The sequence below is a fragment of the Bos taurus genome, chromosome 18 (assembly GCF_002263795.3).
Source record: "Bos taurus isolate L1 Dominette 01449 registration number 42190680 breed Hereford chromosome 18, ARS-UCD2.0, whole genome shotgun sequence".
NCBI lineage: Eukaryota > Metazoa > Chordata > Mammalia > Artiodactyla > Bovidae > Bos > Bos taurus.
In genome coordinates, this window is record NC_037345.1 from 25,024,704 (window position 1) to 25,050,686 (window position 25,983).

General features: G+C 45.3%; 1 protein-coding gene across 5 annotated transcripts in view; it reads left to right on the forward strand.

The window, feature by feature from the left end:
• NLRC5 (NLR family CARD domain containing 5) overlaps nucleotides 1-25,983 on the forward strand; it is a 93,343-nt gene that overhangs the window by 14,811 nt on the left and 52,549 nt on the right. For all 5 annotated transcript variants that reach the window (XM_024978950.2, XM_005218805.5, XM_059877430.1 and 2 more), the window contains 4 exons: nucleotides 18,012-18,123; nucleotides 18,238-18,561; nucleotides 20,135-20,441; nucleotides 21,264-21,323. In XM_024978950.2, coding sequence (XP_024834718.1) covers nucleotides 20,147-20,441; nucleotides 21,264-21,323 — 355 coding nt within the window. In that variant the 5' untranslated portion in view covers nucleotides 18,012-18,123; nucleotides 18,238-18,561; nucleotides 20,135-20,146. The remainder of the gene's footprint in view (nucleotides 1-18,011; nucleotides 18,124-18,237; nucleotides 18,562-20,134; nucleotides 20,442-21,263; nucleotides 21,324-25,983) is intronic.

Sequence of the window (25,983 nt, forward strand, 5' to 3'; positions counted from 1 at the left end):
CTAGTGGAGGTGATGGAATTCCAGTTGAGCTATTTCAAATCCTGAAAGATGATGCTGTGGAAGTGCTGCACTCAATATGCCAGCAAATTTGGAAAACTCAGCAGTGGCCACAGGACTAGAAAAGGTCAGTTTTCATTCCAATCCCAAAGAAAGGCAATGCAAAGAATGCTCAAACTACCACACAATTGAACTCATCTCACACGCTAGTAAAGTAATGCTCAAAATTCTCCAAGCCAGGCTTCAGCAATACGTGAAACGTGAACTTCCAGATGTTCAAGCTGGTTTTAGAAAAGGCAGAGGAACCAGAGATCAAATTGCCAACATCCGCTGGATCGTGGAAAAAGCAAAAGAGTTCCAGAAAAACATCTATTTCTTCTTTATTGACTATGCCAAAGCCTTTGACTGTGTGGATCACAATAAACTGTGGGAAATTCTGAAAGAGATGGGAATACCAGACCACCTGTCCTGCCTCTTGAGAAATTTGTATGCAGGTCAGGAAGCAACAGTTAGAACTAGGCATGGAACAACAGACTGGTTCCAAATAGGAAAAGGATTATGTCAAGGCTGTGTATTGTCACCCTGCTTATTTAACTTATATGCAGAGTACATCGTGAGAAACTCTGGGCTGGATGAAGCACAAGCTGGAATCAAGATTGCTGGGAGAAATACCAATAACCTCAGATATGAAGATGACACCACCCTTCAGGCAGAAAGTGAAGAGGAACTAAAAAGCCTCTTGATGAAAGTGAAAGAGGAGAGTGAAAAAGTTGGCTTAAAGCTCAACATTCAGAAAACGAAGATCATGGCATCTGGTCCCATCACTTCATGGCAAATAGATGGGGAAACAGTGGAAACAGTGTCAGACTTTATTTTTTTGGGCTCCAAAATCACAGCAGATGGTGATTGCAGCCATGAAATTAAAAGACACTTACTCCTTGGAAGGAAAGTTCTGACCAACCTAGATAGCATATTCAAAAGCAGAGACATTACTTTGCCAACAAAGATCCGTCTAGTCAAGGCTATGGTTTTTCCAGTGGTCATGTATGGATGTGAGAGTTGGACTGTGAAGAAAGCTGAGCGCCAAAGAATTGGTGCTTTTGCACTGTGGTGTTGGAGAAGACTCTTGAGAGTCCCTTGGACTGCAAGGAGATCCAACCAGTCCATCCTGAAGGAGATCAGTCCTGAATATTCATTGGAAGGACTGATGCTGAAGCTGAAACTCCAATATTTTGGCCATCTGATGCGAAGAGTGACTCATTTGAAAAGACCCTGATGCTGGGAGGGATTGGTGGCAGGAGGAGAAGGGGACGAGAGAGGATGAGATGGTTGGATGGCATCACTGACTCAATGGACATGGGTTTGGGTGAACTCCAGGAGTTGGTGATGGACAGGGAGGCCTGGCGTGCTGCGGTTCATGGGGTCGCAGAGAGTCAGACATGACTGAGCGACTGAACTGAACTGAATTGTTATTATTTCATTCCTTCTGCTAGTTTTGCATTTAATTTACTTTTCTTTCCTAGTTTCTTAAGTTATAAAGTTAGGTTGTTGATTTGAGATCTTTCTTGTTTTCAAATGTAAACATTTATACCTATAAAATTTCTCCTTAGCGCTGCTTTTGCTGTGTCCCATAAATTTTGGTTTTGTTTTCATTCATCTGTAAACATTTTGTAATTTCCATTGTGATTTCTTCTTTGATTTGCTTGACTGTGGGCAGTCTTGTTTCCACGATTTTGTGAGTTTTCCAGTTTCCTTTATGTTATTGATTTCTAACACCACTGTGCTCAAAGACTATACTTTGTATGATATTTATCTTTTAGAATCTATCGAGACATCATTTGTGCCCTTACATACAGTCTATCCTGGAAAATACCTCATGTGCAACTGAGAATGTGTATCCTGTTGTTGCGGGTGGAGAATCCTGTATATATCTGTCAGATCTTTTTGACTTATCGTACTCTTTAAGTCCTCTATTTCTTCACTTGTCTTCTGTTTGATTATTCTATCCCTTATTGCGAGTGGGTATTAAAGCCTCCAAATATTATTGTAAAAATGCTTATGTCTCACTTCAATTCTATCAGTTTTTGCCTTGTACATTTTGGTTGTCTGTTATTAGGCATGTAAATGTTATAACTGGTATATCTTCTTGATATATTTAACCTTTTATTAACATGTAAAGTCCTTCTTTGTCTCTTATAACCTTTTTTCTAATTTAAAGTCTACTTTATCTTTTTTTTTAATTTTTTATTTTTTAATATAAATTTATTTATTTTAATTGGAGGCTAATTACTTTACAATATTGTATTGGTCTTGCCATACATCAACATGAATCTGCCAGGGGTGTACATGTGCTCCCCATCCTGAACCCCCCTCCCACCTCCCTCCCGTACCATCCCTCTGGGTCATCCCAGCGCACTAGCCCCAAGCATCCTGTATCATGCATCGAGCCTGGACTGGCGATCCGTTTCACATTAGTCTACCCATTCCTTCTCTCCTTTGATTACTATTTTCATGGGATATCTTTTTCCATCCCTTTACTTTCAATCTGTTTTTTCCCTTGAATTTCAAGTGTGTCTCTTGTAGACAGCATATGGTTAGATCAGTGTTTTATCCATTCAGCCAATGTCTTTTGATTGGAGAGTTTAATCCATTTGCATTTAGGTTACTACTGATGAGGAGGGACTTATTTCTGTCATTTTGCTCTTTGCTTTTTGTATGCCTTATAGCTTTTTGGTCCCTCACTTTTTGCATTCCTCTTTCGTGTTTAGTTAACTTTTTGTAGTGAAATGTTTAAATTCTTTCTTAATTTTCTTTTGAGTATATTCTATAGCTAGTTTCCTTGTGGTTAGCATGAGGATTACATTTAACATCCTAATATAACATTCTAATTTGAATATAGTGATTTCACTTCAGTAATGTACAAAAACTGCTATTTTACAGCTCCATTCCCACTGTTTTCTGTTGTTGGTGTCACAAAATTACATCTTTACACTTTATGTGCCTCAAATATAAAATAATAATTTAAAAAAATGCATTAGTCTCCTAGTGTTTGTAGAAGACAAGATTTGGAATTAAAAACCAGTGACAGCAGTACTAGTCTTTACACTAATAATTGTTTTTCTTTACATGTATACATAAATCCTATAGAAAACAAAAAATACAAACTATTACTGCAATAATACTAGCTTTTATAACTGTCCATATACTTGCCTTTATTGATATCTTTATTTTTCACATGGCTTCAACTGTCTAGAGTCCTTTCATTTCCCTTTGCAGGAGTACCTTGAGCATTTCTTGCTGGGCACATCATGAACCCCCTCAGCTTTTGTGTATCTGGGAATGTCTTGATTTCCCCCTTACTTTTGCAGGACAGTTTTGCCGGATATAGGATTTTTGGTTGGCAGTTTTTCTTTTAGCACTTTGAATGTATGGGCCTACCGTCCTCAGGTTTCAGAGGAGAAATTTGCAGATAATCATATTGAGGAGCCCGTGTATGTGATGATTCACTTCTCTCTTGCTGCCTTCAAGACTTGAACTTTATCTTTGAGATTTGGGCATTTTTAACATAATTGTATGTGTTTTTGGCTGTGCTGGGTCTTTGTTGCTGCATGAGCTTTTCTCTAGTGGTAGAGAGTGGAGACTACCCTCTAGCTGCACTGTGTGGCCTTCTCATTCTATTGGCTTCTGTTGTAGAGCGTGGTCTTCAGGGCACACGGGCTTCAGTAGTTGTGGCACACAAGCTCAGTAGCTGCACTTCCCAGGCTCTGAAGCACTGGCTCGGTAGTTGTGGTGCACAGGCTTAGTTGCTCTGCAGCATGTGGGATCTCCCCAGATCCGGGATTGAACCTGTGTCTTCTGCATTGGCAGGCAGATTCTTTACCACAAGGGCAACCAGGGAAGCCCCTCTTTTGTTTTTGAAAGTCTGCTTATAATGTGTTTTGATGTGGGTCTCTGAGTTAATTTCACTTGAAATTCGTTGAGGTTTTTGAATGTTTATATTCAACTCTTCCATCAAATTTGAGAACTTTTCAGCCATTATTTCTTCAATTTTTCTCTCTGTCCCTTTCTCTTCCTTCTTCTGGGGCTCCCATAGTACATATGGTGGCCCACTTAATCATGTCTCACACATCCCTTAAACTCTGTTCACTTTCTTCAGGCTTTTTCTGTTTCTCAGCCTTTATAATTTCCTTTATTCTATCTTGAAGTTCCCTGATTCTTTCTTCTGCCTACTCAAATCTGCCTTTGAATCCCTCTATGAATTTTTCATTTTCAATATTACATTTTTTCAGCTCCAGAATCTTTTCTTGGTTTCTTTTTAGGTTTTCTATCTCTTTATTGATATTTACATTTTGTCCGCACAACTTTTTTTTTTTTTTTTTTTTTAGCTCTTTGGGACTCTTTAAGGCAGTTGTTTTAAAGTATTTGTCTAATATATCCGTCACTAATTTTTTTCAGAGATGGAGTCTATTGAATATTTTTTCCTTTCAGTGGGCCGTTGTTTCCTGTGTATGCTTTGTGATTTTGTTGTTGCTGTTGTTCTTGTTGAACACTGGACGTTTGAATCTAATAATGTGTAAAATCTGGGAATCAGAATCTCCCCCTCTCCAGGGTTGCTGGTTTTGGTTATTGGGTGTTATTTTTTTGTATTGTTGTAAACTGTTTCTGGGCCTAGAGTCAACCTGAGATGTAAACTTAATGTCTTCTTATGTCTTTTCTGAACCTTTTCTTAGGCATGTGCAGTCACTTTATAATTTTCCCCATATGTGCAGTTGTTTCTAAATGTCCTTGTCTTTAATGTCTGGCTCCCAAAAGGGGAAAAGCAGAATTGAAGGAAGAAACAAAGGGCATTAACTGAAAGTTGCACAGTCGTGTCCAACTTTTTATGACCCCATGGACTGTAGCCCTTCAGGCTCCTCTCGCCATGGAATTTTCCAGGCAATACTGGAGAGGGTTGCCATTCCCTTCTCCATGGGATCTTCCCAACCCAGGGATTGAACCTAGGTCTCCCTAATTGCAGGCAGATTCTTTACCACTGCTGCTGCTGCTGCTAAGTCACTTCAGTCATGTCCAACTCTGTGCGACCCCATAGACGGCAGCCCACCAGGCTCCCCCGTCCCTGGGATTCTCCAGGCAAGAACACTGGAGTGGGTTGCCATTTCCTTCTCCGATGCATGAAAGTGAAAAGTGAAAGTGAAGTCACTCAGTCGTGTCCGACTCTTAGCGACCCCATGGACTGCAGCCCATCAGGCTCCTCTGTCCCTGGGATTCTTCAGGCAAGAGTACTGGAGTGGGGTGCCATTGCCTAAATCTCCTGGAGGTCAGTTCAGCTGAGAAGAGGCTTGCAACATGGAGGGAGTGGGGTGTATCAACAATGGCTGCCTCTGAGATCAGAAGCAGCAGTCAACAGTTACGGCCCAAGTCTCCAGTATCTGGGGGACAGGGCCCTTTCCACCCACCCAGCTCCTGCAAGCTGTGTGCAGGCTGTTCCGGTGCACAGCTGACTGCCATGAGTCTGAGGGGGAAGGGACAGGCACCTATTACTGTGTTAAGAGCTGAAATGGACCAAAATTAACCAAAATTTAACAGTCCAGACTTCCCCTTGCAGTTGTAAGCTTTCAACAGACTCCAGAGTTCCAAAACAGTTATACCAGATTCTGCTCACACCATTTTTGTCTAAATGAGGAGACAGAATCCTAATGTTTCCTACTCTGCCATCTTTCCTGAATCCTGTCCTGAACCATTGTTTTTTATATACATTCTTTTTCTTAATATTCTTTTCCATTATGGTTTATCATAGGATACTGAATATAGTTCTTTGTGCCATACAGTTGGATCTTGTTGTTTATCCATTCCACACGTAAAAGCTTACATCTGCTAACCCCAACCTCCCACTCCATCCTTCCTCCAGCCCTCTCCCCTTTGGCAACCAACAGTCTGATCTCTGTATCCCTGAATGAACCATTATTTTAAAAATTTGAGACCATGTTGCTAAATGTCTTTCCTAGAAGACTGTGTGGACACAGAGGCTGCAGGCAGCTATAAAACTGCTTGATCCCCCAACATCCATCTTCTGAGGGGAGGCATGGAGCCTGTACCATCAGCAAAACCCAAACCCCCATTAACTCCTTGCCTGAGAGGTTGCTTCTGCTCTTCATGCCAAGTGGAGGGAAGACTCAGACCCTGGGGAACTTGTATTCTGAGGCATTCAGGTCTTGTCACAGCATCTTGTTTGAAGAGAGAAATAGCTTTCTGTTTTGCGTGTCTCACAATAGTCTTTTCCTTACATTCTTGAAGGTGTCCTGTGCATTTGGCACCCACAGAATTCTCTTCTTGAAACGGACAAGTCAAGCTTTGTCTCAGACTTACACAGCAGAGTCAGCCAGATAGTGTTAAGTGGTGCGTGGACAAGGCATTCGTTGAATCACAAAGTGAGAGCAGCTGTGCTGTTTTCACTTCTCTCTGATCCTTCCTGATTCATCAAGAAGAAAGTCTCAGTTGACTGCTAATATCTGTAATGCCTCTCACACTGAGGACCACCTTTTTAACAACTGGAGGCCAGGCCTCAGGCCAGAGCCCCAGGGGGGCAGTTTCAGTGGGCATCATTTTAGTTTTGTTTCCCTTGGGTTTGTTTGGAGGAGTTACCTTCCATGCAAGGCAAATGATACTAGAAAATCAAGTTCAAAGTGAAATGATTTCTAGAAAATGTTTAAGGAAACGATACTCTAATTCTCGTATAAGGCAAAAATGTTCCCCAACATGGGTAAAAAAAGTCTTGGCACTTGTATTCTTCTCCCTAAAGAGTAAGATGGTGAGAAAATTCACATGATATATTTCTAAAATGTTTGGAACTTTTCAAATGAGTGCAGATTATATTTTATAGCAGAAAAATAATCAAGAGCTATGGAAATGATTATTTTGTTCAGAAAGAAGATCATTGGTTGAAGGCAGTGTGGTGCTTCAGTTAGGAAAGCGCCTCTGAGTTCAGTGGAGGGGTTTTAAAAAAAAATTTTTTTTTAATTTTTGGCCATGCTGGGTCTTTGTTGCTATGTGAGGGCTTTCTCTAGTTGCAGCGAGTAGGGGCTACTCTCTAGTTGCGGTGCACAGGTGTCTCATTCTGGTGTTCTGTCTTGCTGCAGAGCATGGGTTCTAAGGCACAGGATCAGTAGTTGTGGCTCACAAGCTTAGTTGCTCCGTGGCATGTGGGATCTTCCCAGATCAGGGATCAAACGCTTGTCCCCTGTATTGGCAGGCAAATTCTTAACCACTGGACCACCAACGAAGTCCTCAGCAGAGCTTTTAATGTCTTTTTTTCTTTTTTAAAAAAAAATTTGGAAAAAAAAAATTGGGGGCCATTTACCATATGGGATCTTATTTCCCTGACCAGGGATCAAACCCATGCCCCCTGCATTGGAAGCACAGAGTCCTAACCGCTGGATCACCAGGGAAGTCCCTTAGCAGAGGTTTTTAATCCACTCTTTGCTTCTTGACTTCCCAGAATCTGTAACATCTGCCTTGAAAGGGTGACTGAGAACCTGCTGAGGAAATGCAAGTGGAATGCTGTAGCATGTTGCCCAGACCTGTGCTAAGAACCCAGTATATGAGACTGGCATCAGCTAGCATCCGCTGCAGATGGGCAGTCCCCCTCATCGTGCTGTAATCTTCATTATTGTCTTCCAGCCTCAGAATGACCATGTGAAGTGGATGCAGAGTCATCACCCCATTTGCAGATGAGGAACTGGAGGCACAGAGGAGTTAGGAAACTTGCCCTAGGTTGCACAGCACATGTTGAAATCAGGATTTGCACCCAAGCCTCCCGACCCCTTATCAGCTCCACCAGTCCCTGTAAGACGGGCTGGTATTAACCCTACTTGAGGTACAAGTGAGTTACAGCTCAGAGAGGGCAGGGACTTGCCTAGTATCACCCAGCAAATCAGTTTGGGGCAGTGAAGCTCAGAACTGAGGCTCCAACCAATGATCACTAACCTCCAGCCCTCTCCCCAAGCCTTTCTTCTGCCCACATTTCGTGTGCCTGGGCACTGCCACTTGGCATGGGAGGACATAGGTCAGCTGATCCAGCCTGGAAGTAGAACTCCTCTTCTGACTTCAAAGAGTGCAGCTTTCTGGTCACTGATCTTCTGTCTTCTTTCACTTTCAAAAAAATGTTTTCAGCTTAAACCACACAGGTAATATATGATTAAATTCGCTTTGCGAACAGCTGGATGCCATGTCAGGTGCCTATATCTCCATTACTCACTTCTTCCCGCCCCAGGCCAGTCCTCTCCTAGTTTGAGATAACCAGTTTGGTGTGTTGCCTTCCAGAACTTTATCTAAGGCTTTGCATTAAAAAACAAACACACAAGGGGATTCCCTGGAGGTCCAGTGGTCAGGACTCTGCGCTCTCAATGCAGATCCCACAAGCCATGTTGTACAACTGAAAAAAAAAACCCCAAAACCAACAATTAAAAAAAAAAAACCCAAAACACTTCTATTGGGCTCACTAACTGCAAGGCCTTGTTTTAAGCACTTTACATGTATTGACACAGTCCCAACCCTGTGAGGTAGATACTGAAGTTATCCTTGGTTTATTTATTTTCATTTATTTTTTTTATTTTTGGCTGTGCTGGGTCTTTGTTGCTGTGCGCACAGGCTTTCTCTGGTTGCGGCGAGTGGAGCCTAGTCTTCACTGTGGTCCGAGGGTGTCTCATTGCAGTGGCTTCTCTTGTTGCAGAGTGTGGGCTCTAGGGCTCAAGGGTTCAGTAGTTGTGGTACCTGGGCTTAGTTGCCCCGAGGTATGTGCATCTTCACAGACCAGGCACTGAACCTGCATCCCCTGCAGTGCCTGCCGGACTCTTAACTACTGGACCACCAGGGAAGTCCTATCCTTGTTTTATAGATGAGAACACTGAAGCCTAGAGAGGCTATACAATTTGCCTGATGCCGCACAGCCTGCAGATGATGAAATGCTTAGTTCCAAGCTAGACAGCTGGCTCCAAAATTCATGCTCTTAACCTCTAAGTTATAAAAACATGGGATTACAGACCTGGATGAAGACATACAGTGTTGGTGCTTTGTTTTCTATGTATTCTTCAAACAAATAGTATCATATTATGCATATCATTATTCATGTGTCTTGTTTATTCAGTTAATACATATAAGGATCCAGCCATGTCAGTGGTCTTCATGCCCATAACCCAGAGGTATGGTCACACCAACCTTATTGAGATATCAGTTGGTCAAACACGGCTGCAGGATTTCCTTATCCAGTATGCTCTGCGTATTCCAGGCTGTGTGGCTCTCCCTGGGCTTCCTGCCAAGCAGTTTGGTTATAGAGTCAAAGGGTGGACACATTTAGGTTTTAGAAATTGCCTCCAATTTGCCTTTGGAAGTGGGCAGACCAATCTCCAGGCTGTGAATTTGAACCTCAGGATCTAATTTCTCCGCTTTACATCTTGAGCCTTCTTTGCCCCCCAAACCAGCACATAATTCCTCCGGGATCCTCTTCAACCACATGGTTGGAGATGAAAAAGGGATTTCCAGATCTCAGCTTCATTTTCGGTTTGGTGTGGACATGGGAGGAGTTGGCAGGGCCACAAGGTGCCAAGGTGCAGGCCAGAGGCGGAAGTGCAGGAGGAGCGGCAGTTTTCAGCAGGCACCCTCAGGGTCCCATCTAAATGCGGCCATCTCGGTGGCCTTCCTGTCCCCAGCCTCTCGAAAGCAAGAAGTCTCGGCTCTGCTGGGGAAGCAAGGCGCCGGGTACAAGGGAACATGAAGCCTCTCTGCCCACCTGGAGTGGAGCGCTGGGTGGCAGCATGGCCTAGAATAGTAGTCCCCAAGCTCAGCTGGGTTGCTTCCAAAGGTGCCTGTGTCCCACCCTCAGAGACTGTGCTGTGATTAATCTGGGGTGCAGCCCACTGGAATTTTTAAAACCCCGGATGACTCTAACATGTAGGCAGGTTTGGGACCCACTGGCCCTCCGGAGGCCCAGGACCCTGTTGGGAAGGAGCCTTCTCACCGGCCACTTCTGGTGGGTGCTGGACCCAAACCGCCAGGGCTGAGTGGAAAAGGCAAGATCCCTCCCTGGCCACCTGCTGTCCACGTTTCGGAGAAGGGTACACCTGGAAACCCCAGGCGGTCTTTTGGTGGAGAGTCTGAGCTGTCTGAGCAGGAAGTCGGCCGGAATAAAGGAGGCAGTTTCAGTTCTAGTGATGGGGGCTGGGAGCCAGATTCCTGGTTTCTAGTGACAAGAAGAGAGAGTCGCTGCTGGATTTAGAACAGGGGCCACCCAGGCCCGGGGCTCAGAGTGCAGGCTCGTGCCACCCTCCTCAAAGACTTTGAGACAAGAAGATGCTTCCTCAGCTCCCAGCTCTGTATCCTTCTAGCTGGTGATGTGGGGAGGGCCCCTCACTGCTGGGAGCCTTGGTTCCTTTTTCTTTTTTAAATTCGTTAATTTGGCTGTGTCAGGTCTTAGTTGTGGCACTCGGGATTTTTGATCTTTGTTGAGGCAGGTGGGCTGTTAGTTGTGGCACGTGGGATCCAGTTCCCTGACCAGGTATCAAACCCGGGCCCTCTGCACTGGGAGCAGGGAGTCTTGGCCACTAGACCACCAGGGAAGCCTTGGGCCTCGGTTTCTGCTTTGGTAAGACATATGGGGGTGCGTGTTAAGTCCTGCAGGACCCTGTCATTGTGAGGGACAATAAAGATGATGGCTTTCAAAAGAAATCACCCCCATCGCACACCCTCCCCCCACGCCCACCCCATGGAAATGTGCCGGGTCAAGGACCCCTCTTGCCCTCTCTGCCCACTTTTATGGATGAGGGAAGAAATGGCTGCTCACATCTCCCTGAAGGTAGCCCGTCGTGGGGACCCATGAAAAGAGGATGATTCCTGGGGTGGGGCTGCATTAGCCCCCCCTAGAAAAAGCCTGATAGTCTGGTCTCACTTTCACTTCTTACTTGCTATGAGTGTCAGTAAGGCCTTCCCCTCTTGGGACTTCAGTTTCCCCATCTGTAAAATGGGCCTGGGAACATCCCTGGCCATCTGGTGGTTAGGACTCCGCACTCCCACTGCAAGGGGCATGGGGTTCGATCCTGGTCAGGGAACTGTGTGGCCAGAGGGGAAAAAAAGGCCAGGGAGTTGGGGAGGGGAGCTGGCATGGATTCTTCCAGCTAGGTTCGCCTTTGCTTCTGGGCTCAGGCGTCCTCCAAAGCCTTGGACTGTGATCATCCACCCTGGGGGGGTGCAGAGGCCCTGAGTTTTCTGTTGTCAGCCCTGTAGTACTCGGTGTGAGAGGGCCTGAGGGCCTCTGTGGACTCTGGTCCACCCCGGGGTCCCCAGGCCTGACCTGTCCACTCGGTCCTGAGAAACCGACTCCAGCAGCACTTTGTTTGCCCTCCTTCCGATATTTTGGTCCGAACGTCTGGAGTGGCTGTCATGGCCCAGGCCACGCTTTTCTTATTGTCCCTACCAGCCATACCCTTCCTGTCTTGAGGTTGGGGTTCTAGCCTTCTTATTTCTGGTCCTCTCTTCCCACTGTCTGACCTCAGTGGCCCTCTTCTGTCCTCTTTCCTCCCACCAGGGCCCTGGAGCTGGGGCAGAACCCCAGGTCTCAGAACCAGCCAGAGGATAGGGCTTCCAGCCACCCACGGGCCTTGATGCTCGGCTTGACCCTCCCAGACAGGCCGGGGAACAGGGACGGCCCGTGATTCCCCCCCTGTAGAGATGAGGAAACAGAACCCAACAAGTGAGGTTTGGGGGTGCGGCCAGCACCTGTGACTGCCGAGCCCCAGCCTCGAAGGGCCTCCCTCTCAATCCAAGCAGGAAGAAGGAAGAAGCAGCCAGAGGTCTGTGACTCCAACCATATCCTCTCCTCCTTCCCTGCCTCTTTTCCATCTACCCTGTGCTGGGCCGGGGCTGCAGAGTGAACAACACTGGTAATAATAGCTAATGTGCCAGATGCCGTGTCAGGGGATTTGCCTGCTTCACCTCCCGATGCCCTTGCCAGTTAACTGTTATTACCCCAAAAGCTGACCCTGCTGGTGCTCCGGGTCTCCAGTCTACTGGGCCCCCCTTTATGGGCCAGTCCCCCACTCCCATTCTCCATCCATTGTGGGTGTAGGCTGCTCACACTGCACCCTGCCCTTAAAGATTGCCCTTGGCCTATCGGAATGCCCCTCCTCCACTACTTTGATATGGCCCATAGCCAGTGTCTGGAGGATGTGGCCACTGCGGGGGGGCAGGAAATAGCAGCCCAGCCCCCTTGCCTCTTGGCAGGATAGGCCTGTTGACCTGTCACTCACATTCCAGAGCTCCCTGTGGTCAGGCTGAAGCTAGACCGCTCCTGAAACCTCATCTTTGCCTAACTTCTTCCCTTGCCCCACCCTGCTTCCCTTTCAGCCTTAATAAATAACTTCAACAGACACCCCTATCTTGGGTTCTGCTTTTAGCAGCCTGACCTCAAACATCCTCCTTTTACAGATGAGGACACTGAAATACCAAGCCATGGGGTAACCAAACCAAAGCCACACAGCCGGTACCAAGTAGAGACTCCAATCCAGGGCCCTGTTGCCAAGGCGTTTGCTCTTGTCCAGAATCAGGTGGTGTTCCCAGCTGCTGAAGGAAGGACTGACCAAGAGGAAATGACGGTGCAGAATGACAAGCCCTGCTGTGGGGGAGGAAGGAGACATTGCTAAGGAGGGAAGCCCAGTGGTGGCGGCGTGACTCAGTCTGGGAAGGCAGCCAGCAGGACTTCCCTGAGTAGGGAGCAGGAGTTGATTGGAGCTGAGTCCGTAAGAAGGAGGAATTTGCAAGATGGAAGGGAAAGGGCAGGGCATTCGAGGCAGAGCAGGGCATGTGTACAAGGTGAGGAGTTGTGAAAGAGGATGGCTGGGTGGGGCCGGGAGCGTGGTCACGTTGCAGGCAGCAGAGGTGGCGTGAGAGGGCCCGAAAGTGGCCAGGACCCAGACGGTGAAGGACCATTTGTTACTCATCCTTTGAACCTTTCTTGAGCACCTGATGTGGACCTGCTTCGTGGAAGTCCCACTAACTGTGGTGCCGCACTGCATCTTACAGGTGACGGGAAACTGTAGGAGGTTTAGACAGAAATGAGACCAGACCAGAGCTGAGTTTTAGAGATGACTCTGGCCAGAGAAGTGCATGTTGGCATGTGTGCGCATGTGCATGAGTGTGGACTAGAGGTCGAGGGGCGGGGGTGGGGGCGGCAGTCTCCAGGCATAGGGAGCAGCAAGAGCAAAGGACTGGGCAAAGGAACTGGCTCCCCTAACCTCCACAGCACGGCATGCCCCGGAAAGCAAGAGAGACTCCCCAAGAGCACAGTGATGAGGGCGACGGAAGCCAGGATGGAGCTCCCCTCTGGGCAAGCCTCCTATGCCCACCCCTCAGTGAGACCAGCACCCTGACAAGGCCCCCTGCCTTTTTCCCTCTTCCTGTCTGGACCCGGACTGGAGTGGCAGGAGCATGGGACCACAAACCCACATGCCTGGATTCCCTTGGGAGTCTTACTGTGTGACGCTGGCTTTTCATTACCGCTCTCTGAGCCCCATGTCCCAGGAATGCATTGGTGATTCTTAGAGGTAACACATTTACTAGGGAATCTTCCTGACCCAGGGATCGAACCCTAGTTTTTAATATGAACATTTTATGGCTTTGAAACAGTTGTACCTGCTGAAAAGTTTTAATGTATGCAGTTGTCCAAAGAGTACGAGTGGCCCTCAGTGTCCCTATCCTTGGATGCTCAAGTCCTTTATATAAGATGGCATAGTACAGTCAGCACTCCATATCTATGGGTTCCACCCTTGAAGATTCAGATCCACAGATACAGAGAGCGAACTGTACAGTGTAAAGGGCTCTCCTTTGCCTGCTTCTCCCACGTCCACTCCCCACGTGCAATCCTGTCACCAGTTTTCTTGGGTAGCCCTAGAGTTGGTCTCTCTGTATGCAGATTCACACAGCACATTTAAAACAGACATATGCTGTAGCTTTTAAAAGTTGAATTCACTTACTAATATACTTTGGAGCTTTTTTCACTTAGCATATTTTAACTGTTCATCCATCTTGTAGTATGTAATAGTGGCTCAGCAGTAAACAATTCGTCTGCAATGCAGGACATGCAGGAGATGTGAGTTTGATCCCTGGGTCGGAAGGACCGCCTGGAGGAGGGCATGGCACCCCACTCCAGTATTCTTGCCTGGAGAATCCCATGGACTGAGGAGCCTGGCAGGCTACAGTCCATAGGGTCGCAAACACTGGACATGACTGAAGTGACTGAACACGATATTCCTTTTTTCCTTTTTGTTGCTAAATAATATTCTGTTGTAGTGACATACCATATTTTGCTTACTCATCTGTGAGTTATGGAAATTTTGATTTTTTTCACTTTTTGGCTATGAGGGATGATAAACATTTGTGTATGTTTTAGTGTAAGTATATATATTTCATTTCTCTTGAGTATAAACCTAGGAGTAGAAAATTGCTGAGTTATAACTCTGGTTAACATTTTGAAGAACTGCCAACCTTCTCCAAAGAGGCTGCACCATTTTGCATTCCCACCAGCAGTACATAAGGGTTCCTATTTTTCCACATCCTCATTAACAGTTGTATTATCTTCTCTTTCATTGTAGATATTTGAGGGGGGTATGAAATGATATCTGGTTGTGGTTTTAATAAGAAAACTTTACTTACTTAATTTAAAAATAATTCTTAAAAAAAAAAAAAAGGAATTCCCAGGCAGTCCAGTGGTTAGGACCCAGTACACTCACTGCCGAGGGCCTTTGTTCAATACCTGGTCCAGGAACTAAGATCCCATAAGTAGTGTGGCACAGCCAATAATAATAATTCTTTCCATTTAAAATACTTGTATTACTATGTGTTTTAATACTATGTATTTTTCTATATTTTCCCTCTCAATACCATTGATCAAATAGTGGATTTTAAATGGGTGTGAAGCTAATTTGAACTCTCTTCCATTCCTTAGATCAATCTGTTCTATTTTAAATCTGGCACCATCAGGTTTTAATGACATTTACTTTATAAAATGCGTTTGTTTGGAAGTCTCTCCATTATTGCCTGCCTTTCCCAATGAATAGTCTCTGATATAATTGCCATTTGTGTCATATTTTAGATTCTACATATAAGTGATATCATATGGTATTTGTCTTTCTCTTTCTGACCTACTTCACTTAGTATGATAATCTCTAGTTCAGTTCATGTTGCTGCAAATGGCACCATTTCATTCTTTTAATGGCTGAGTAGTATTCCATTATATGTATGTACCTCATCTTCTTTATTCATTCATCTGTCAATGGACATTTAGGTTGTATCCATGTCTTGGCTATTGTAAATAATGCTGCTATGAACATAGCGGTACGTGTATCTTTTTGAATGATAGTTTTGTCTGGGTTTTGTCCAGGAGTAGGATTGCTGAATCACATGGTAACTCTATTTTTAGTTTTTTGAAGAATTTCCATACTGTTCTCCGTAGTGGCTACACCGATTTACAACAATGTTAAGAGGGTTCCCTTTTCTTCACACTCTCTCCAGCATTTGTTATTTGTAGACTTTTTAATGATGGTCATTCTGACTGCTGTGAAGTGGTACCTCATCGTAGTCTTGATTTGCATTTCTCTAATAATTAGCAATGTTAAACATATTTTTATATGCCTATTGGCCATCTATGTGTCTTCTTTGAAGAAATATCTCTCTAGATCTTTTGCCCATTTTTGGATTGAACTGTTTGTATATTTTGGAAATTAAGCCCTTGTCTATTGCATTATTTGCAGATATTTTCTCCCAGTCAATAGGTTGTCTTCTAGTTTTGTTTATGGTTTCCTTTGCTATACAAAAGCTTGTACATTTGACTAGGTCTCGTTTGTTAATTTTTGGTTTTATTTCTATTGTCTTGGGAGACTGACCTAAAAAAATATTGGTGCTATTATGTCAGAGAATGTTTTGCCTATGTTCTCTTCTAGGAGTTTTATGGTGTCATGTCCCATAATTGTTAGGCCATTTTGAGTTTATTGCTGTGCATTGTGTGAGGTCGGAGAAGGCAATGGCACCCCACTCCAGCACTCTTGCCTGGAAAATCCCATGGATGGAGGAGCCTGGTATGCTGCAGTCCATGGGGTCGCTAAGAGTCGGACACGACTGAGCGACTTCACTTTCACGCATTGGAGAAGGAAATGGCAGCCCACTCCAGTGTTCTTGCCTGGAGAATCCCAGGGACGGGGGAGCCTGGTGGGCTGCCGTCTATGGGGTCGCACAGAGTCGGACACGACTGAAGCAACTTAGCATGGTGTGAGGTGTAAATCAACTTCATTGATTTACATACAGTTGTCCAGCTTTTTCAGTAGCACTTGCTGAAGAGACTGTCTTTTCCGCATTGTATTCTTGCCTCCTTTGTCAAAGATTAGTTGACTGTAGCTGTGTGAGTTTATCTCTGGGCTCTCTATAAAATGTGCCCTCTTGACGTGGATTGATCTGAAGTCTGGAACTTTGTTGTTACCTTCCTCATACTTCTTAGCTACTCCATCAGTGCATACTTTGATCTTTTGCCTTTCTTCCATTCTTCCATATCCTTTTTAGCCATCTTTTCTTTTGTCAGTTCCTTATTGTTAGACAAGATCTCGGAAGCTGTGTTACACAGACATTTGTACCAGTGTCATTTTATTTTATACTTATTTATTTATCTGTGGCTGTTCTGGGTCTTCATTACTGCTTGGGCTCTTTTCTTTAGTTGTGGCGCCCAGGGGCTGCTCTCTAGTTGCAGGGCTCGGGCCTCTCATTGCCGTGGCTTCCCTCGTTGCAGAGCACAGGCTTCAGTAGTTGAGGCACGTGGGCTCGGTAGTTGCAGCTCCTGGGCTCTAGAGCACAGGCTCAGGGTTGTGGCCACAGGCTTCGTTGCTCCACAGCATGTGGGCTTTTTCCAGATCAGGGATTGAACCAGTGCCTACTGCATTCGCAGGCAGATTCTTTGCCCACTAAGCCACCAGGGAAGCGCTGTTTGTTCATTTCCATTTTTTGGTTATGCTGGATCTTCTGTGCTGTGTATGGGCTTTCTCTGAAAGTGGTGAGCAGGGCTACTCTCTAGTCGAGGCGTGTGGGCTTCTCATTGCTGTGGCCTCTCTTGTGGCAGAGCACAGGTTCTAGTCTCATGGGCTTCAGTAGTTGTAGCACTCGGGCTCAGGAGTTCTGGAGTGCAGGCTCAGGAGTTGTAGCACATGGGCTTAGTTGCTCCATGGCATGTGGAATTTTCCCAGACCAAGGATCAAACCCGCATCCCCTGCACTGGCAAGCGGATTCCTATTCACTGTACCACCAGGGATGTCCTTATTTTATTTTTTATTGAGATATGGTTGATATAAAATATTATATAAATTACAGGGATGCAACATAGTGATTCACAATTTCTACAGGTCACACTTCATTTATAGTTTTTATAATAAAGGAGCTAATAAAATAAAACTGATTAAATGATCATCATTTTATTGTTCTCTTGGTGAGACAGTGATCAGTGCCTCTGGGTTTTCTCATTAAGAAGGATGTTTACTCTCAATTATTTAAAAACTTCATGATGTATGAAGAGAGAAAGCTGCACATTCAAACCTCTTTGAGGTTTTATTAGGAAAGAAGGCTGACATATTTGGTAAGAGTTATTCCATCTTCATTTAATAAATTAGCTGTAATAGATCTACTGGGTTGGAGAGGTATGTAGTGATGGAACAAGTCACTGTAAGGGGAATATTCAAATTGGAAGAGTAAGAGGGGCATCCTCTGGGCCGGTTGTGGCGGGAAGTGATGCCGAGGAGGGTTGCGCTGTGCACAGTTCGGGGACAAGCAGAATCTTGCTTGGGGAAGAATAAGATCTGCACATGAAGATGAGAAGGCTGTTTCTGGGTTGATGTCCTCAGGGGAGTTAGGAGTGAGGGTCGGTGCCTTCTTTACAGAGTTCCTCTTGGAATGCGGAACAATGATAAGAAAGTCGTCTTTCTCCTATCTCTTAGGAGCCTGTCCTATGGAAAGAACCTGAAAATCCAGCTCTAGGACTTGGCCCAAGAACTCAGGAGACCCTCTCTGTGGACATCCTAGAACATCTATGATGAACCAGGGAGCCAGGTCAGTGATCATCCCTTCACTGAGGATCTTTCTACTATAATCCTCTGTCTCCAAGGCTGTTTGCTACTGACTTTCACAATGACCAATAATGATATAGTGTGTTTTTTCTTCCAGGGCTGGTTATTTTTTAAGAGCTAATGTCTTACTCAAAGGGGACAGAGCACTCATGGTGGAAACAAAAGCATCATGTTAGACTGGCTGGGGGAGAAATTTGAATTTGAAGGACTTTCCCCGAAATTATACCATCCAGGCACTCCTCACTTCCGCCTGGCACCTTGCTGCCCTGGATGAGTTCTTTATGGGCCGCATGGACTTTGGACACTCTAGCCCGGAAAAGAAGCCATGCCGTAGGCGCCAAGATCACACAGAAGCCAGGGATTAGCCCTTGTCTGGTGCCACCTAGGGTTCCCAAGCCTTGGAAATTAACTGGCCTGAGAGGTAAGAAATCTCAGTTCTGAGCATGTGTCCTCCATGGACTGAAATGGTGATCTTGGGTCTGTCCTTTACCCTTCCCCAGCTTAGCATTTTCATCTGTTGAGTGGGGATGGTGATCCATGCCATAGATGTGAGCATATTTCTTGAAGTCTCAAACTCTGTGCCTGAGCAAGGAGTTGTTGCTATTAGTTTGGTTGAAGAGCGGTGACCAGAAGGAGCTTGGGACATGTGCCCAGTAGGTCTCTTGGAGGTCAAGGGAGAAGCTGGAGTCTGAACCCCACAACACATGGTGTTGGCCCCAGCATCTGGGAGTTGATAAGGCTGGCCCCTGCATGGGCCTCCTGTCTTTTTCAGTGTTAGAAATGAAGTCTCTGGAGTTGTGAGGATTCAATGAGACACATAAAGCACATAAAACAGAGCCTAACACACAGTAAGTGCTTTCTGAGCATTTATCTCTATAATTAAGACAATAGTGCCAGATGTACTCATTTGGAAACGTTCTAGCATATTCCACCATGTGATGGGTAACCAGTTAATCTCTAGCTGTTGGATATTTAGGTTGCTTCCAATTTTTAACTATTAAAAATACTCTTGCAGTGCACAGCTTTGTAACTAAAAATTCTGTTTAAGTCCATGATTGTGTCCCAAGGCCAGCATATTAGAAATGTAATTGCTGAATCAAAGGGCCTTCAGACTTTTTAAACTTTAACAAAATACGTTCTCCTTGCCTCATTTTAATACACCTACCAGCAAGTTGTTTGAGTTCCAGTTTAGAAAGGGAGAATTTGCTAAGAGAGAAGAGAGGGTCTGTATTAGCTAGGATTATATTTCACTGTGAATAGCAAAAGGGCCTAAGCAACAGTAGTTTAAACAGAATAGAAATGAATTGCCTTGTCATGTATTAGAAATTCGAAGTCAGAGAGTCCAGGACAGGAAAGCTTTACTCTCCACCTTCCTCGGTGCTGGCTTCTACCTCACAATCCAATGTGGCTGCCCAAGGTTTGGCCATCACATCAGCATTCCAGCCAACAAGAAGAGGTTAAGAATGATATACAACATTTCCACCGACATCTCATTGGCCAAAATTTAATTACATGAGTCTATCTAGCTGCAAGGGAGGCTGGGAAATAGTCTATTTCAGATAACTAGGGAATATTTAGGGGTTCTAGGGCTAAGAAAGAAGAGAAAAACAAATACAGGGGGATAGCTAGTTGTCTCTGCCAGAGAAAACTTAGGTCAGACAGAAAGCAGCACAAATGGGTCCATGGAAACAAGAACAAATAAAGCATTATCAGGGCTTATCCACAGGGGATGAACTAAACCATCTGGACCCATGACATAGGCAGAGAATACAGAAGGAGATTAATTTCTGGGCCTGAGCTCTGGGCAATGGCATCGAGACACTACAGAGAGACCACTTCTCTACCTTCTGTGTCCATCTCTTCTCTTCCCCTTAGCTGTGGGGAGTGGTTTCTGACTGCCCCTCCTGGCTTTCCCCCCAGCTCACCTGTCCCCCAGCTCACCTGTCCCCCAGCTCACCTACTTCGCAGCTCACCCACCTACCTGGTCCCTGTAGGGTCAGCTCCTCATGGACCCCGTTAGCCTCCAACTGGGCACCAAGAACCTGCATGGATATCTCGTGAGGCTGCTCAGCAGAAACCTAGGATGGCTAGACGCCAAGGTGAAGTTATTCCTCCCCAGCGTGGACCTGGGCTCCGGATATCAGGCCCTAGACCCCACACAGAGGGTCATCCTGCAACTCCAAAAACTGCATGCCCAGGGTCCGACCACCTGGAAGTCATTCATCCAGTGCGTGTGCATGGAGCTGGATGTGCCAATGGACATGGAGGTGCTGCTGATGAGCACGTGGGGCCACGAAGATGGTAAGAGTGGCCGTGGGAGGTGCAGTGCTGCCAGCTAGTGCCCGGGGCCTGGGGAGCCAGAGAGCCCCAGGCAAGACCAGGACTTGCCTGGGTCACACAGAGACGTGTGGCCCAGCCAGGAACAAACTTCCATGTTTCTGTGCACCCCCCAGAGCAAATGCCCTAATGCCACCACGTCTGCTGGGGACCTGGAGGGCTCCTCCTTCCACCTTGTACCACCCCAGTTGCCCAGAAAGGCAGGATGCAGAGAGAAAGGACCAGGTGACTCCTTCCTGCCAGGAAATTCCTGATAGCCCATACTGCCCAAGAGGTTTCTTTTTGCAAAGAAACAGTCCTAGGGAGAGCCCTCTGGCCGCCACTTAGGGGCAGGCTGATTGGACTCTGTCCTGTTCAGTGAATGTCCCTTGGGCTCTTCCATTTACAGAGCACTGTGGGGAAGCTCAGAACACTGATTGTGTTCATGGAGAGGAAGTGAGAGCTCACTCAATAACTCTACAAGGCAGAGTACGGGGCAGGTGGGGGTGCACAGTGTGCACATGCGTGGATACACAGGCGTGCACTTGTGCACAGGCATGAATAAACACGTGTGCACGCACCCATATACTTGTATGTGCACAAACCTTTAGATATGCACGTGTTTCTGCCCCCAGCTGCCTTCAGGGCTCACTACCGGCTGTGCCCTCCACAGATCGCCAAGTGTAGATTTCTGGCTTGCTAGGAACACCCCCTGAGGGATGAGCCCTGAGCCAGACACAGGGCCAGAGCTGGTCCCAGGGCATCCTAGCACATCCTCATGGCATATCATCTCCTTCCCTCTTCCAGGCTTCTCCAGTCTTCTGGAAATTGACGAGGAAAGCCAATCAGACTCTCAGCTCCACCCTGGTAAGGCCTGGGGTTGGGGGGTAGGGGTGGGATGTGGAGGGTAGGTGCATGCTAAGTCCCCCACCTCAAACCCAGAACAGGCTGGTGGTGGCTGGTCAGAGCCATTTCCCATAAACTAGCCTCCCCGTGCTTGGACCCATTTGCACCTTTCCCATGCCCCTCACTAGAGCTCCCAGCCTCGCCTGCACCCCGTTTCTGCCCCTCAAGGCTTTGGCTTGTCTGATAGCTTTTCCCATGGGTCTCACCTGGAGCCTCCTGGGAGAGTTTGAGGTTTTCAGCCCTTAGCCACTGCCGGAATCCCCCACCTGGTTTCACTTGGGGAAGCCCGTTCTCATTTCCCTGTCCCCAAACCTCAGGGCCTCAGGCTCCAAGCCCACAGACTCAGGCCTCTCACCATTCAGACACCCTCAAGCCTGACACTGACCCACAGTCTGGCGTCCACACCCAGGGAGCCTCTGACTGGTTTTCTGGTGGAGCACAGAGAGGTCAGTGATCAGATGGTCCACTTCACTGATTCACCACTCTCTTTTCAGAACTTTTCTTTCCCTTTTGTTCCATCTTTCTTTTTTAACCATGGTCAATTACATAGCATCAAATTTACCACCTTAACCATTTTTAAGTGTACTGCTGCTAAGTCACTTCAGTCGTGTCCGACTCTGTGCAACCCCATAGACAACAGCCCACCAGGCTTCCCCGTCCCTGGGATTCTCCAGGCAAGAACGCTGGAGTGGGTTGCCATTTCCTTCTCCAATGCATGAAAGTGAAAAGTGAAAGTGAAGTCGCTCAGTCGTGTCTGACTCTAGCGACCCCACGGACTGCAGCCTACCAGGCTCCTCCGTCCGTGGGATTTTCTAGGCAAAAGTACTGGAGTGGGGTGCCATCGCCTTCTCCTTTAAGTGTACAGTTCAGTGTATTAAACACGTTTACACTGTTGCACAGCCATCACATCATATGAGAGGCACTCAGTCATGTCCGACTCTTTGGGACCCCATGAACTATATTCACCAGGCTCCTCTGTCCATGGGATTTTCCAGGCAAGAATACTGGAGGGGGTTGCCATACCTTCCTCCAGGGAATCTTCCCGACTCAGGGATAGAACCTGCATCTCTTATGTCTCCTGCATTTGCAAGTGGGTTCTTTTCCACTAGCGCCACCCGGGAAACCCATGACCACCATCCATCTCCAATACTCTTTTCTTCTTGCAAAACTGAGATTCTATACCCATCAAATAATAACTCCCCATTCATCTCTCCCCCAGCCCCTGGTAACCACCATTTACTTTCCATCTCTATGACTTTACTCTAAGTACGTTGTATAAGTGGACTCATACAATATTTGTCTTTTTTGACTGACTTATTTCACTTAGCATAATGTTTTCAAGGTTCATCTGTGTTGTGTCATATGTCAGAATTTCCTTCCTTTTTAAGGCTGACTAATATTCTACTGTATGTATAAATCCCATTTTGCTTATCCATTCATCCTTCGGTGGACTTTTGGGTTGTTTCCATATTTTAGCTATTGTGACTAATGCTGCCATGAATATGGGTAAACAAATATCTCTTCAAGACCCTGTTTCAATTCTTTTGACTATATGTCCAGGATCCAGGTTCATATGGCGACCCTATCTTTAATTTTTTGAGACACCTCCATAGTGTTTTCCACAGAAATTGCACCATTTTACATTCCTTCCAACAGTCCACAAGGCTTCCAGTTTCTCCACATCCTCGCCAACACCTTTTTGTTTTCTTTTCTGATAGTTGCCATCCTAATGGGTGTGAGGTGGTATCTCACTGTCGTTTTGGTTAGCATTTCCTTAATGATCAGTCATGCTGAGCATCCTTTCATGTGCCTATTGGCCTTCATATTCCTTTTTTGGAGAAATGTCTGTTCAAGTCCTTTATCTATTTTTGAATTGACTTCTCTGTTTATTTTGTTGTTGTTTTAGGAGTTCTCTCTGTATTCTGGTTATTAACCCCTTATCAAATATATGTTTTGCAAATATTTTTCCTATTCTGTGGGTTGCCTTTTTACTCTGTGGGAATGGTCTTTAGATGTATGATTTTTTAGTTTTTTATGAAGTCCAGTTTTTCTATTAATTCTTTTGATATCTGTGCCTTTGGTGTCATCTTCAAGGTCACAAGCTTTCATCTTATGTTTGCTTCTAAGAGTTTTATTGTTTTAAAAACATTTATGTTTTACATTTATGTTTTTCATCTGTTTTGAGTTAGTTTTTGTATGTGGTGTTAGGTAAAAAGCAAGAGAGTTCCAGAAAAACATCTATTTCTGCTTTATTGACTATGCCAAAGCCTTTGACTGTGTGGATCACAATAAACTGTGGAAAATTCTGAAAGAGATGGGAATACCAGACCACCTGACCTGCCTCTTGAGAAACCTACATGCAGGTCAGAAAACAACAGTTAGAACTGGACATGGAACAACAGACTGGTTCCAAATAGGGAAAGGAGTACGTCAAGGGTGTATATTGTCACCCTGCTTATTTAACTTATATGCAGAGTACATCATGAGAAACGCTGGGCTGGAGGAAGCACAAGCTGGAATCAAGATTGCTGGGAGAAATATCAGTAACCTCAGATATGCAGATGACACCACCCTTATGGCAGAAAGTGAAGAGGAACTAAAAAGCCTCTTGATGAAAGTGAAAGAGGAGAGTGAAAAAGTTGGCTTAAAGCTCAACATTCAGAAAACAAAGATCATGGCATCTGGTCCCATCACTTCATGATAAATAGATGGGGAATTGTGGAAACAGTGTCAGACTTTATTTTTTGGGGGGCTCCAAAGTCACTGCAGATGGTAATTGCAGCCATGAAATTAAAAGATGCTTACTCCTTGGAAGGAAAGTTATGACCAACCTAGACAGCATATTCAAAAGCAAAGACATTACTTTGCCAACAAAGGTCCATCTAGTCACGGCTATGGTTTTTCCAGTGGTCATGTATGGATGTGAGAGTTGGACAGTGAAGAAAGCTGAGCGCCAAAGAATTGATGCTTTTGAACTGTGGTGATGGAGAAGACTCTTGAAAGTCCCTTGGACTGCAAGGAGATCCAACCAGTCCATTCTAAAGGAGATCAGTCCTGGGTGTTCATTGGAAGGACTGATGCTAAAGCTGAAACTCCAATACTTTGGCCACTTCATGCAAAGAGTTGACTCATTGGAAAAGACTCTGATGCTGGGAGGGATTGGGGGCAGGAGGAGAAGGGGACGACAGAGGATGAGATGGTGGGATGGCATCACCGACTCAATGGACAAGAGTTTGGGTGAACTCCAGGAGTTGGTGATGGACAGGGAGGCCTGGCGTGCTGCAATTCATGGGGTCGCAAAGAGTCAGATGTGACTGAACTGAACTGAACTGAAGGGTCCAGCCTCATTCCATAGCCTGTTTGTGGATACCCAGTTTTCCCAGCACTGTTGAAAAGACTGTCCTCTCCCTAACTGAATGCTCTTGGCACCCTTGTCAAAAATCACTCCACTGTATGTGTGAGGGTTTACTTCTGGACTCTATTCCATTGGTCTGTATGTCTGTCTTTATGCCGATACCACACTGTTTTTGATTACTGTAGCTTTTTAGTAAGTTTTGAAATCAGAAAGTGTGAATCTTCCAGATTTTTTTCTTTGGGGGATTGTTTTGACTATTTGGATTCCCTTGAGATTCCACATGAATTTTAGAATGGACTTTTCTATTTCTGCAAAAAAACAAAAAACAAAAAAAAAAACAGGCATTTGGATTATAAGGGCATTGAATCTATAGATCACTTTGGATAGTATTGATATTTTCAATGTTAGTAAGTCTTCCAATCCATGAGTATGTGATACCGTTTCATTTATTTATGTCTTCTTTCATTTCTTCCAGCAACATTTTGTAGTTTTCATTGTACAAATCTTTCACTTCCTTGGTTAAGTTAATTCCTAAGTACTGATTCTTTTTGATGCTATTGTAAATGGAATTGTTTTGGTAGTTTTTTTCTCAGATTGTTCATGTATAGAAATGTAGCTGACTTTTGTGTGTTGACTTTTTATTCCTGCTACTTTGCTGGTTTCATTTATTAGTTCTAACAGCTTTTTTTGTGGTGTCTTTAGGGTTCTCTATGTATAAGATCCTATCACTTGCAAACAGAGATTATTTTACTTCTCTTTTTCAATTTGGACGTCTTTTGTCTCTTTTTCTCACCTAATTGCTCTGGCTAGAACTGCCAGTTCTATGTTGAATAGACATGGTGAATACCTTTTCCCTGATCTTAGAGGAAAAACTTTTAGTCTTTGACCATTGAGTATGATGTTTCTGTGGTTTTGTAACCTTTATTTCTATAGAAGTACTGACTTTTTACTTACAGGTATACATGGTAGTTGGAGAAGGCAATGCACCCACTCCAGTACTCTTGCTGGAAAATCCCATGGATGGAGGAGCCTGGTGGGCTGCAGTCCACGGGGTCGTGAAGAGTCGGACACGACTGAGCGACTTCACTTTCACTTTTCACCTTCATGCATTGGAGAAGGAAATGGCAACCCACTCCAGTGTTCTTGCCTGGAGAATCTGAGGGACGGGGGAGCCTGGTGGGCTGCCGTCTACAGGGTCACACAGAGTTGGACACGACTGAAGTGACTTAGCAGCAGCAGCATACATGGTAGTAACATCACCAGGCT